Below are 12,203 nucleotides of genomic sequence, written 5' to 3'. Positions count from 1 at the left end.
TGATCCGGCCGGATGAGGCCTGTGGCCCTACTCAGGCCGGTTTCTGCTTCCCTAACTAATGCAGTCTCAGGTCCCACGCAATTGGATTGGACGCACTTCCATTCTTAACCATCCATAGTTATCTCTCCTTGTAAAGCCAGATATATTACTAAAGATGGAAGTTAAGGCATATCACTTCCTCATTCCTGACTGTCCCATGGCATCTCTTCTCAGTCAGTTTGTTTTTGTATACCTGTGCATACAAAGCCTTTTGAGTCCAGCCCTTGATCCCTGCCCTATGCCACTTCATCTCTCTCTGCATCCCGCATTCCTGTTTGCCTGGGATCCATGCTCTTGGGTCCATCACCTCTCTGCATGTCTATCCATGTTCTGCCCACATTGGCCTTTCAGGACCTATAGCAACATGATGTATTCCTCCCAGCCCAGCCTATGCATGGGCTGTTTCTGCTAGTCAATTGTCTGCCCTGTCTCCTCATCCTGGCTCTTTATTGTCATCCATGGTTTACACTAAGTGTAGTCCCTGAGGCATGAAGGGCTGTGCTGCCACCTTCTAACACGGTCCCATTCATTTCCTGCATAGATCACTATCTCCTCCCCTCTTCCCACTTCCTCTAGCTCCTGCCCGGTGTCTTCCCTCTCTCATTTTCTAGTGTTTCTCCATTTGACCTTACTACACCCCCTTCTCAACTGTCTGCTTTGGGCATCATTTGTTCCCCAAGTGGCCCCTGTGCACAGTGACACTCCACACACAGGGGTGGAATGAATGTTGTGACTAAGACACTTGACAAGCCTAGGATGTCAGGGGTCAGAGACACCTAATAGGCTAGTCCCCACCCCAGAAAGGCTCACATCTTCCGCTCTTCCTCCATTTTGCGTTCCAGAGGCAGGTGTTGGCCTGGGGATCGGCCTGTGCAGCATCCCCTACTTCCAGTGCATCTCAGGCATCTTTGTTCACACACTGTCACCAGGATCCGTGGCACATCTCGATGGACGGCTGAGGTGAGTCCTCATTTCTGAATAGACCCTTGTCTTACAGCGTGGAGTATCTTGAGTTGAACTCAGCAGAAATGGTGAAATATTCAGTCTTGATTCAGTTACACATCAACAGCTGCCATGTCAGTCACCTGATGTGGTAAATACAATTTGGGTGTTTTTAAATCTCACCTTAGATTGTTATGTTCCCAAATAAAAGACACAAAAGCTTTATATTTATAATAAGCCTTAAAAGCACTAGAGCTGGGCTCTAAGCTACTTGATCTATTTCCCTGTCAATAACCCTGAGATATCATTTGGCCTGTTCTACCTGGGTTGCTCTTTCAACTGGCTGGCCATGTTCTCACAATCCACCCACCACATGATGCTCTCTTCCTTCTTCTTCTCCTTACCTTGTGGTCTCTGCCTCAGACCCAAAGCCTGGGAACCCAAACTCTGCCTACCTTTCTCCTGCTCAAGCCATAGGCATCTTTATTGACCAATCAGGGATAATTTTGGGGGCAAGATGACATAGCATCACTTGGTATACATAGGGATCTCTTCATCCCCGAGGATCTACTCATTGGGGGCAACCAGATCTCAGGGGCCAGTATTTAGCATTGCAATGCATAGCAACAGATCAAACCTCAACAGCAAGATATGTGGTCTTCGCAGACCTACACCAGAGCTGCTATGCCCAGTGTTACTGATTCCTAAGCAGTCTGTGTGCATGTAACAGTTAAAGAAACACGGCTTCTGAGAATGCCGGGCTGCAAGGGCAAATAGAAAGGAAGCATATTTTAAATCAGATTCAACACACAGAATCCATGGTGTCACAGATGGGCATCTCTCAGGTTTACCTGTGAGCTCTACATGCAGACAGAGGTGTTTTAAGCCATGTACATGCATGTCCTTGCTGAGAGAAGCAAAATGATTTTAGATACTGCAGTCACAACTCTACAAAGAACTCCTGCAATCAGTAAATGATCTGACTGGGTAGAAATCATTTATATTAGTTTAACCTGTTACAATACTTTTGCAGCCATTCTAACATCTGCCAGTGGTATAAATGCATCTGTTGCTAGGACACATTTTTGCTAAGCAGGAAGGTTTTGTCCTGATTTTCAGTTTTCTTTTTTTCCCAGTGTGAGAGTCAGGATAGAGATGCGGAGCTAGGAATAGATCTGTGCTGCCATCTGCAGGAGAAGCACTGCTACTGTGCTGGGGACACTCCTGCAGAGATAGGGGCCCAGTAGCAGGGCTGGGTGACCTAGCTCTAGAGTCAGGGCATCTTGTTGCAGAATTGGCGGAGCCAACTCAGGGTTCGGGTGTTTATTTTATCTCTTCTGCCCCCATCAGAGGCCCACCATGGGGTAGGGACTCTTCTGTGTTGCATGGCTGGAGTCTTCAATTATTCAAAAGTCAAAAAATTAATTAAAAATCCACATCCAGAGAATGTGAATCATCTTGGCAAAATAAGGGGGTCAGCTCTGCAGAAACACAGAAGGAAGCAGAGGGTGCAGAGTCAGGAGACTCAAGTTCTCATTCTGACCCAGCTGATCACTTGAAAACAACCACCTGCTACCTTCATTTATGCTAACGTTTTATTTGAACATAGCCATGCACTGTTCTTGTTTGCTGCCCAAGGCTGCTCTGTCACCTACAGTGACAGAGTTGAACATTTGTGACACAGACATCGTGTCTTGGAAAACAAACATTTACTCTTGGCTCTTTACAGAAAAGTGTCCCTCCCCAGTATAGGTTGCAATAGAAAAGTCATTTCACCATTGATGCCCCAGTTTCTCCATCTGCAAGGGTGGAAGGAATTGGGCCATGTCTTGGGGTTACTCTTGCTATGATGAAACACCATGACGAGACGTACCTTGAAGAGAGGGTTTATTTTACTTATGCTTCCATATCACTGTTCATCACTGAAGGAAGTCAGACCAGGAACTCAAGCAAGGCAGGAAACTGGAGGCAGGAGCTGATGTAAAGGCCGTGGAGGAGTGCTGCATAGTGGCCCGCTCAGCCTGATTTCCTATAGAACCCAGGAGTGGCACCACCCACAATGAACTGGGTCTTCTCCCATCAATAACTAATTAAGAAAATGCTCTTTAGGTTTGCCTATAACTTGATATTCTGGAGGCATTTTCTCAGTTGAGATTCCCTCCTTTCAGATGATTTTAGCTTGTACAAAGTTGCCATAAGACGAGCCGGGACAGTTTATATCAATAACACGATACAATCCTGTCCTTTGTATCTTTGTTTGTTTTCTGTTTCAGTGGTTGTGTTAACCAGCCTTCTGTCACTGTAGCGATTATCTGAGGCAATCGACTTATAAGAAGAGAGGTTTATTCTGGCTCGCAGTTCTGGAAAATCCATATGTGTCTGACCAGTCCGACTGCATGTGGGTCTGTGATGAGGAAACACATTAGGGCAGGGAGAGGAGGCAGAACAAAGTGTTCACCTCTGACTAGAATGCTGACAGAGAGGAGAGAGCAGAGCCACAGTGGTCCCTGCAAAGACACCCCTCCCCCCCAGTAACCAGAGGGCTTACGCTGGGCCCTAGCTCCTCAGTTTCACCACCTTTCAATAGCACCCCATGGAGGATTAAGCCTTTGGTGCAAAGGCCTTTGGAGGGTGTCTTAGTCAGGGTTTCTATTCCTGCACAAACATCATGACCAAGAAGCAAGTTGGGGAGGAAAGGGTTTATTCGGCTTACACTTCCATACTGCTGTTCATCACCAAAGGAAGTCAGGACTGGAACTCAAGCAGGTCAGAAAGCAGGAGCTGGTGCAGAGGCCATGGAGGGATGTTCTTTACTGGCTTGCCTCCCCTGGCTTGCTCAGCCTGCTCTCTTATAGAACCCAAGACTACCAGCCCAGAGATGGCACCACCCACAAGGGGCCTTTCCCCCATGATCACTAACTGAGAAAAATGCCTTACAGTTGGAGCTCATGGAGGCATTTCCTCAACTGAAGCTCCTTTCTCTGTGATAACACCAGCTGTGTCAAGTTGACACAAAATTAGCCAGTACAGAGGGCACCATTCTAAACCACAGCAGTTGCTAGTACAAGCAACACCTATGTTGGAACTAAAATAAGTTTCCTTGGCGGATGTTCTTGCTTCTCTTTGCAAGGACCTCTGCTGCATCCTTCCTCAGTGATTTCTTACCTTTAGCACATGCTGCCCAGTCCTTCCTCCTCTAAGACACTCTACTTCTGGGGACACCAAGGGCCAGGATGTGATGAATTATGTTATGGCTGGTCAGCTAGAGAGGGTAAACCATGACCTCAATGTTGAGCGAGTCAATGGAAGAAGGAAGGGAGAGTGACAGGTGAGCAGAGTCTGGGTTGACTGCTCTACGCATGAATCACTGGCCTAGATGGTGCACAGTGACAGGAGTGCATTGCTGCATTGACACACGAGGAGTGGGCTCCTGAGAGGTGACCCTCTTTCTGTCATAGTTGTTAGTGTGTTTTAGGCTCCTGTGGGTGCTTTTGCAGGTGTGGTGACGAGATTGTGGAAATCAATGATTCTCCAGTGCACTGCCTGACTCTCAATGAAGTCTACACAATCCTGAGCCACTGTGACCCTGGCCCAGTTCCCATCATCGTAAGCCGACATCCGGACCCACAGGTAATGTGCCATCGGGCTTTTCTCTGCCCAGGCTCACTCGTTCAGTATGAACGTCAGAGCAAGAACTGAATGGAAAAAGAGATGTTGCTGGCTGGGGTTTGATCTGTACTCATCCAAACCCTTTCAGACTTTGTGTGGGAACAAATCTCTATAGCAGAGACCCACTGACAAACTCCTGGTCAGCAGAAACAATTGATATCCACGTAGGAAAATCTTATAGCTGAGTTACACGCTTCAGGACAGAGAGACAGAAACCCAGAGTCCCAGGTATCAAGTGCAAGAGATCTATTTGTGTGTGCATCTGGTGGGCACTCACAGTGAAAATATCTGGAGCTCAGCCATGAAGATTTAAGATTGAGCAAATTTATAGTGGGGATCCCAGAATAAGCTCATGGCCCCAGTAAAGAGACCACAGAGAAGGGGAGGGATCAGTAAAACAGAGGTCACTAGAGGTTAGGTTTCTCTAGAAAATCATCCCAGTAAATGGGAACACGAAGTTCAAAGTCAGAGTCAGAAGCAATGAGCCATAGCTTTGTAAAAAGGAATGTTGGGTGGAATTGTACTATAAGTGTGCTCACACTGCTGCTGAGTCTGTTCTTTTCTGGATCCAGTGGGGAGCTACAGGCCATTAGCCCGAGATGCAACATGTTCATATTTTATTGTTCCGACCTTTGAACAGGGTAGAATATGTGGAGTATAGAAGAAAGAAATAGATGGTGAGGCCCTGTGCTACACAGAAGGCATAGGAAAAGTCTAGAGAAGAAGGAACGAGAAGCCATACTTTTGAAGATTCAGCAGGGGCTTCCTCACTACTTAGCTTTGGGCTAAGAGACAGAATGTGACTAAGGGATTGGAAAAGGACAGAATGACCTAGGAGTTGGGGGTGGGGTAACATGTCTCTGGGATATCAGGATATTTAGATGTCTCTGGGATATCAGGATAGAGACACTCCATAGGCAGCTACCCTGAGGGTTGATGCTTTTGTGAGTTCCAGGCTAGACCTAAGCTTGAGACTTGGTGCCACGCTGACAGGTAGGTGAGACCACCTTGGGCTCCCTGGTGAGAGCCACTTCCACTGGCTATTCACTGTTTCCTAGATGTGAATCCCAGTAAATGAGAGCACAAAGTTCAAAGTCAGAGCCATAGCTTGTAAGTGGATGACAGGTTTTGTAGAGCAGGCAAGTGTGAGAGCTGATGTTGGCTGGAATTGTACTATAAGTGTGTTCACACTGCTGATGAGTTTGGGTTGCCAAGCTCTGAGGCTGTTGTGTTGTTCCTCACTCCAAGTCACAGACAATGAAACCAAGGCTTGAAAGGAGAAGGAAGCTACTCAATTGTTGTCTTGAGCACAGCTTCTCAGTCAGAAGTATAGTTCAGTGGTTCGAAGGCTACCAACACAGTTGTGCAACCACCACCACCACGTTTTTTGTCTTGAGAATCTGAACTCTACCCATTAAAGAATTCCTTCCACAGGGCATTAGTAATCACTTGTTTGTTTTTCTGTTATGCCTTTATACCTCCTGTAAGCACAGCCATGACTCATTTGTTCTGTTGTTACAGCCTTAAGGCATTTAGCCTTTCACTCTCATGGTTTATCCATGCCACAGCCTGTGACATTCACCTTCTTTTCTAAGGTTGGCTAATAGTCCCATGTATGCATATGCTGAGGGTTCTTTAAGCACTTAGCTTTCAATGGAGAGTTACTTGTTTCTACGCTGGACTATTGTGATAGTGGAAAAAAGAACATGAGGTATGCACATGGCTTTGAGATACCTTTTCAGTTCTTAGTTTGAGACCCACGTCTCACACACTGTAGTTCACATTGCCACACTGTAGTTCACACTGCCCTGACACCACATAACTCAAACTGACCTCAAACTTGAAACAATCTCATGTTTTTAGTGTCTCATGCTTCCAAGTGGTAGGATTTAGAGGCACGAGCCACTTGGTATTTGTTTGTTCATTTGTTTGTCTTTTGTGTGTATGCCCAGATGTGGCTCCTCTACTAATTCTATTCTAATTATTTAAGGACTGTCTACTGTCTTCCATAGACACTGAACCACTTTAAATCCTTATCAACAATACACAGAGTTCTCATTTCTCCTTGCCAAGACTTGTTATTTTATTTTTATGTGGTGTGTGTGTGTGTGTGTGTGTGAATGCAGTGCCTGGAGAGGCCAGAAGAGGCCACTGAATGCCCTGGACCTGTTCAGTGTGAGTTTTGGAACCAAACTCTTGTCCCCCAAAAGAGCAGCAATCTTTCTGAGCCACAGAGGCCTTTCTCCAACCCCAAGATTCATTCTTTTCTGTTTTGGTTTGTCTGTCTGTGTGAGTAGCTACCCTGATAGGTGTGAATTGATTTTTCTCTGTGATTGAGATTTTTGTTCAGGGTAAGTGCTATTGAACATCTTTTCACATTTCTTGACCATCTGTATATCTTCTCTGGAGAAATGTTCACCCAAGTCTTTTACTTATTTTTTTTTCAAATAAATTTTGGTTTTTGTTATTGTCCTTTATTGTCTGGATTTTATATTTTCACTAGATATATGATTTATAGGTATTTTTTTCCTCATTTGAGAGTTGTCTTTTCAGTCTGTTGACTATGCCTTGAATGCATACTTCAATATTTTGATGTTCACTACTTCTTTATCATTTATTTTACTGTTGAAAATGATGTGTGCGCATATATGTCTGTGCATGGGTCTGTGCATGGGAGTGCAGGTGCCCCAGATGTCAGGAGTCCTGGAGTCACTGCAGGCAGTTGTGAGCCACCCTGCGTGGCTGCTGGGTACCGAAGTCTTGTCCTTTACAAGAGCGGTGTGTGCTCTTAACTTCTGACCTGCCTCTTCTGCCTAGGAGGTTTATTTATTGTTTTTATCTTTTGTTTATCACATTACCAATAATTTATTTTGTAAAATACATTCTTTCTACACTGTGAAGATTTTTGTTGTTATAGTTTACAGAACAAGAAGTTGAGATTTAGAAGGTTAAGCTGTGTGTCTTAGAGCCTGTGTCTAGTCTATGAAGAAACTGGGATCAGGGTATAACTCTGCTTGACTCCTAGACTCACACTTGACTGTTATTTTACTATATGTGTATGGGTGTTCGCCTGCTTCTGTCAGTGCACTGTGTTCATGCAGTACACAAGGAAGACAGAAGGGGGTGTCACATTCCTCGATACTACAGTTATAAATAATTGTTCACCACCATGGGAGTTTTCCAGTGGTGAGAAGAAGGTTGGAGGTAGAACTAAGGTGATCACTGGTGACACCTTTATTGATGGACAGTGATCTACACCAGGAAGACCCTGGGGGCAGGGTGTTGCTCAGGGCATTTCCAGAAGCTGATTTGTCAGCTCTTGCAGAGTGGAAAGTGAAGCCATGCACGGACAACAGCAGGTTCAGACTTTGGAATCTGCTGTGCCTGCCTTTGCTTCTTGCTTGAGGTGGTTGTGGATGTTTTCCAGGTTTCTGAACAGCAACTCAAGGAAGCTGTGGCTCAGGCTGTGGAAGGCGTCAAGTTTGGGAAGGACAGGCACCAGTGGAGCTTGGAAGGTAAGGGAAGTGGTGAAGGTTGACTTGAGAAACTTTGTCTCCTGAGAAAGCTTGGGGTTTGGCCATTAACCCGCCCTCTACCTCAGCACTATGAGAGCAGTCTTGGTAAGTGTGCTTGATACTAGATGATAGTTGAAAGACAGAAGCCTGCCAGGGAAATTTGGGTCACATTTTTTTTCCTGCATGGGCAAATTTAAAAGTGGCAGATGCTCCACAGTCAGTTCCACCCCTTTCATTGTCTGCCAGAGGTAGCTATAGGCCTTGCTTAGATAGTGCCCCGGCAGGCTTCAAATTTGCAGTCCCTACTCTGTAATAATAAGCACTGGTAATTACTAATTAATCTTAATGTAATGTATTATTTCACCACATCCTCACATCTAATTTTTATGTATATATTATCAAAATAAGCAAGGCCCTGGAAGGCACCTTGCCAGTCATGTGACCAGTACATGGAGAAACTGGTCAGGGACCTGGCTTGCTAGGTGGTTCCTGTGCTTAGCCTTTGGGCATTAACCAGGTCACCTTGGGGCATCCATATTCGAGGACAACCTGATATTGTCAAGGAAGCTGAAATATGTGGGAAAATATTCAGAGGAGATGGCAGGGCCCCATTTTATTTCCGCTATGTCCTACTCAGGGCTCCACACATCCCATATGCACAGAAGCACAGGAGAGTGACAGGGAATCCCTCCCATCCCCAACACTGTCACTCGCTGTTCTTAATAGTGGAAGAGGAGAAGATGATCAGATGCAGGGGAATGTTCGCTTTTATGCCTTCCTTCAGTGATTTAGGTCTCTCATATAAAGATGTGTTATTCTGTGACCAAGATAGAGCAAAGATTTTCCTTTAAAGTGTGTTTGGACTGGAGTCTCACTCACTTTGATGTTTTCTCATAAGGGTCCCTTTGGCTCTCCTGGTTCCACTGAATGAATCCATACGTCACCAGGTCTCTGTGGCTCCCATTGCCTTGAGTTGCAGCTTCAAGAAAGGGGTACCTGTGACCATTTGTCACTAGGAAGAACTAGAAAGCATCTTAGAGATGTGTCAATGCCACTGTTCAGGAAACCATGGGTGTGGAATAAGAAAGGAAGGGAGGCAGGTGGGCTGTGTCTGCCCTTCTTTTGTTGGAAGATGGTACCCCTTCAGGTGTAAGGTTCAAAGCATCTCCAAATGTTTTCTTTCTTTGCTCTTGAACTTCAAAGAGAGCTTAGCAGGTAGAACGGCAGCTCCTTTCACACAAGCAGAAGTGGAGTGTTAGGCTCATCCCAGATAGTGTGTAGCACATAAGATATAGTTTAGATTTCCTTGGGATCTGCTCTTATAGAGGGAGTTTAATAGAGGAGTAGAGTTTGGTGGAACTGAGATCAGACAGCGCTGGGGCTCTGCAGCTAGCATGATCTACTCAAGTCAGAATGAGTTGGCAGGAATGGGTAGATCTGTATAAACTGCCCTCACCTCCACCAGACCCTGAAACTAAAATCCCTCCCACATTGGCATGGTAGCTCACCAGTCTTCCCACAGCTGGGGCACTGAGCTCTTGCATGACTAGTAATGCTGTGTGGTATGAGTGGTGTGTCTCTGTGGCTGTCCCATGCAGGCTCAGAAAGGTTGAATGATGCTCTCAACTCAAAGTTAGAAAACTCATCAGAGTCTGAACCCAAGGCTACCCAGGCTACAAGTCTCTACTAGAGCAGATGGATGCACAGGGTGCTGCCTGCGGTCCGTCTGGTCTTTTGAGGCTCTGTTTGGATGTTTCCTTGTGCTTACCATGCAGGTGTCAAAAGGCTGGAGAGCAGCTGGCATGGGCGGCCTACCTTGGAGAAAGAACGTGAGAAGCACTCGGCACCCCCACATCGAAGGGCCCAGAAGATCATGGTCCGATCCAGCAGTGACAGCAGCTACATGTCTGGGTCACCAGGGGGAAGTCCCTGCAGTGCAGGTGCGGAGCCACAGCCTTCTGAAAGGGAAGGCAGCACACACAGTCCCAGCCTGTCCCCAGGGGAGGAGCAAGAGCCGTGTCCAGGGGTCCCATCCAGGCCTCAGCAGGAGAGCCCACCCCTTCCTGAGAGCTTGGAAAGAGACAGCCACCCACCACTGAGACTGAAGAAATCTTTTGAGATTTTGGTGAGAAAGCCGACATCCTCCAAACCCAAGCCTCCACCCAGAAAATACTTTAAAAATGACAGCGAGCCTCAGAAGAAACTGGAGGAGAAAGAGAAGGTCACAGACCCTTCTGGGCACACCTTGCCCACCTGCAGCCAGGTAGGAGGGTGTGCTCAGTGGGACATGTGTCCCCTGCAACATGCAAAGTTGCCCTTGAGCATTAGAAATGTCTGCAGGTTTCCTGTACTCTGGCAGAGAGAAGCACTCTCTTTAAGCTCACTGTGCAGAGACATATGAAGCTTCGCAGAACCAAAGCGGAAGTTCAAGGCCTGCCAACGGTTGGCAGTAACACTCGTGGGTCATGTGGCTCATGCGCTGGTGTATCAGTAGCAGGGTTACTTTGTGGTGGGGAGGCTGAGCCCAGGAATCTGAAAAGCTCTGCTAACCACAAGTAGTGACCTCAATAGGTAAAAGAGAGGGAGAATGATTGCCTGTGGGAATACAAGATGTTCATGAGAAATTAGCTTTGCCTCCTGTAGGTGGGGAGACTCGGAAACCATCCTCTCTAAGTCTAGGTGTCCTTAGCTGCTACTTTGGGCTTTTTGAGTGGCTCCCTCTACGGGCTGTTGTAAGACTTAGATCTTCCCTTCAGTATATAGCAGGCTCCAGCACCATGACTTCTCTTGGAAGTGGTTGTTACCACATCACCCTGTCAGGAGCTTCTTCCTCTAGCTTTACACCCAAAGGATGGTAGGCAGATAGGAAGGAAGCTGCTGAAACATGAGCCCTTTCAACAAAGGGCACTGTTTTAGGGTTTCTATTACTGTGAAGAGCCACCATGACCATGGCAACTCTTATAAAGGACGTTTAATTGGACTTACAATTTCAGAGTTTTAATCTATTACTGTTATTGTGGAAAACATGGCACCAGGTAGGCAGACATGGTTCTGGAGGAGCTTTGTTTACCTCTTGATCTACAGGCAGAAGGAAACTGCCACACTGGGCATATCTTGAGCATATAAGACTTCAAAGCCTGCCTCCACAGTGACATACTTCCTCCAACAAAGCCACAACTACTCTAACAAAGCCAAACTCCCTACTAGTGCCAGTGCCTATGGGCCAAGTGCTTAAACACACAACTCTATGAGGGCTGTCCCTACTCAAACCACCATAGGCATTATGCTAGATATGTTCACGCACGTTGTTTTAGTTCATCCCCGTTACACAGAAGAAGAACTTACTTAAGTTTGTGTTGCTGAGGGGTGCAGTGAAGGGTGCTGTATGGGTGAAGTAAGGCCTCTGGAAATCCCCTAGAAGAAAGCAGGAGATTTGTCAAACTGCCCATTGACAAGCTTCAGTGAGGTGGATGGGGAAGGAAATTCTTGAGTTCCCTGGTGAAGACACAGTGAAGGAGGAGCTGTGTTACCAAACAGGATGTGCAGACTTTCAGGCAGCTGAAGGTGCGGGGCTGACTAGCAACCAGAGAGGGTGGGGTATCCTGTGAATGTGTTTCCCTGACTCCCCCTTCAGCAAACACTTCATTTGGGTGTGAGGCGGAATCTACAAGGCAAACCAGAAAGAAATGTTGAAAGGGTAGACATTTTGCTTTCCTCCTGCAGACCCAGGAAAGGAGAACAGGTGCCTTGATGAATCTCTTTGGCTTCCTGATTGGGTGGGGCCACATGTCTGGCAAGGAGCATTGCCAAGTAAGACAGCCAGGGGAGGAAGCAGGTGTTCTGTAGGGAAGGCCAGGCAAGGAGCCAAGGTATTTAAGAGAGCACACAGACAAATATAAACACATGTACGTGCGAGCGTGTGCACACACTTTCTCTCTCTCTCTCTCTCTCTCTCTCTCTCTCTCTCTCTCTCTCTCTCTCTCTCTCTCTCTCTGATTTCTCTGTTCAGCATCCCACATCTTGAGCAATCTGTCCTCC

The 12,203-nt window shown here is 46.5% G+C and overlaps 1 protein-coding gene across 5 annotated transcripts in view; it reads left to right on the top strand.

Annotated features, from left to right (window-relative positions):
* Il16 (interleukin 16) overlaps positions 1 to 12,203 on the top strand; it is a 96,864-nt gene that overhangs the window by 68,494 nt on the left and 16,167 nt on the right. For 4 of the 5 annotated variants that reach the window (XM_029479675.1, XM_021168624.2, XM_029479674.1 and 1 more), the window contains 4 exons: positions 882 to 999; positions 4,479 to 4,611; positions 8,078 to 8,165; positions 9,941 to 10,428. In XM_029479675.1, coding sequence (XP_029335535.1) covers positions 882 to 999; positions 4,479 to 4,611; positions 8,078 to 8,165; positions 9,941 to 10,428 — 827 coding nt within the window. Of the gene's footprint in view, positions 1 to 881; positions 1,000 to 4,478; positions 4,612 to 7,603; positions 8,166 to 9,940; positions 10,429 to 12,203 lie in introns of those variants that run through there. The other variant, XM_029479677.1, reaches the window with a different exon arrangement.

Source organism: Mus caroli, chromosome 7 (assembly GCF_900094665.2).
Source record: "Mus caroli chromosome 7, CAROLI_EIJ_v1.1, whole genome shotgun sequence".
NCBI lineage: Eukaryota > Metazoa > Chordata > Mammalia > Rodentia > Muridae > Mus > Mus caroli.
This window is presented reverse-complemented; position numbering and strand designations above follow the sequence as displayed.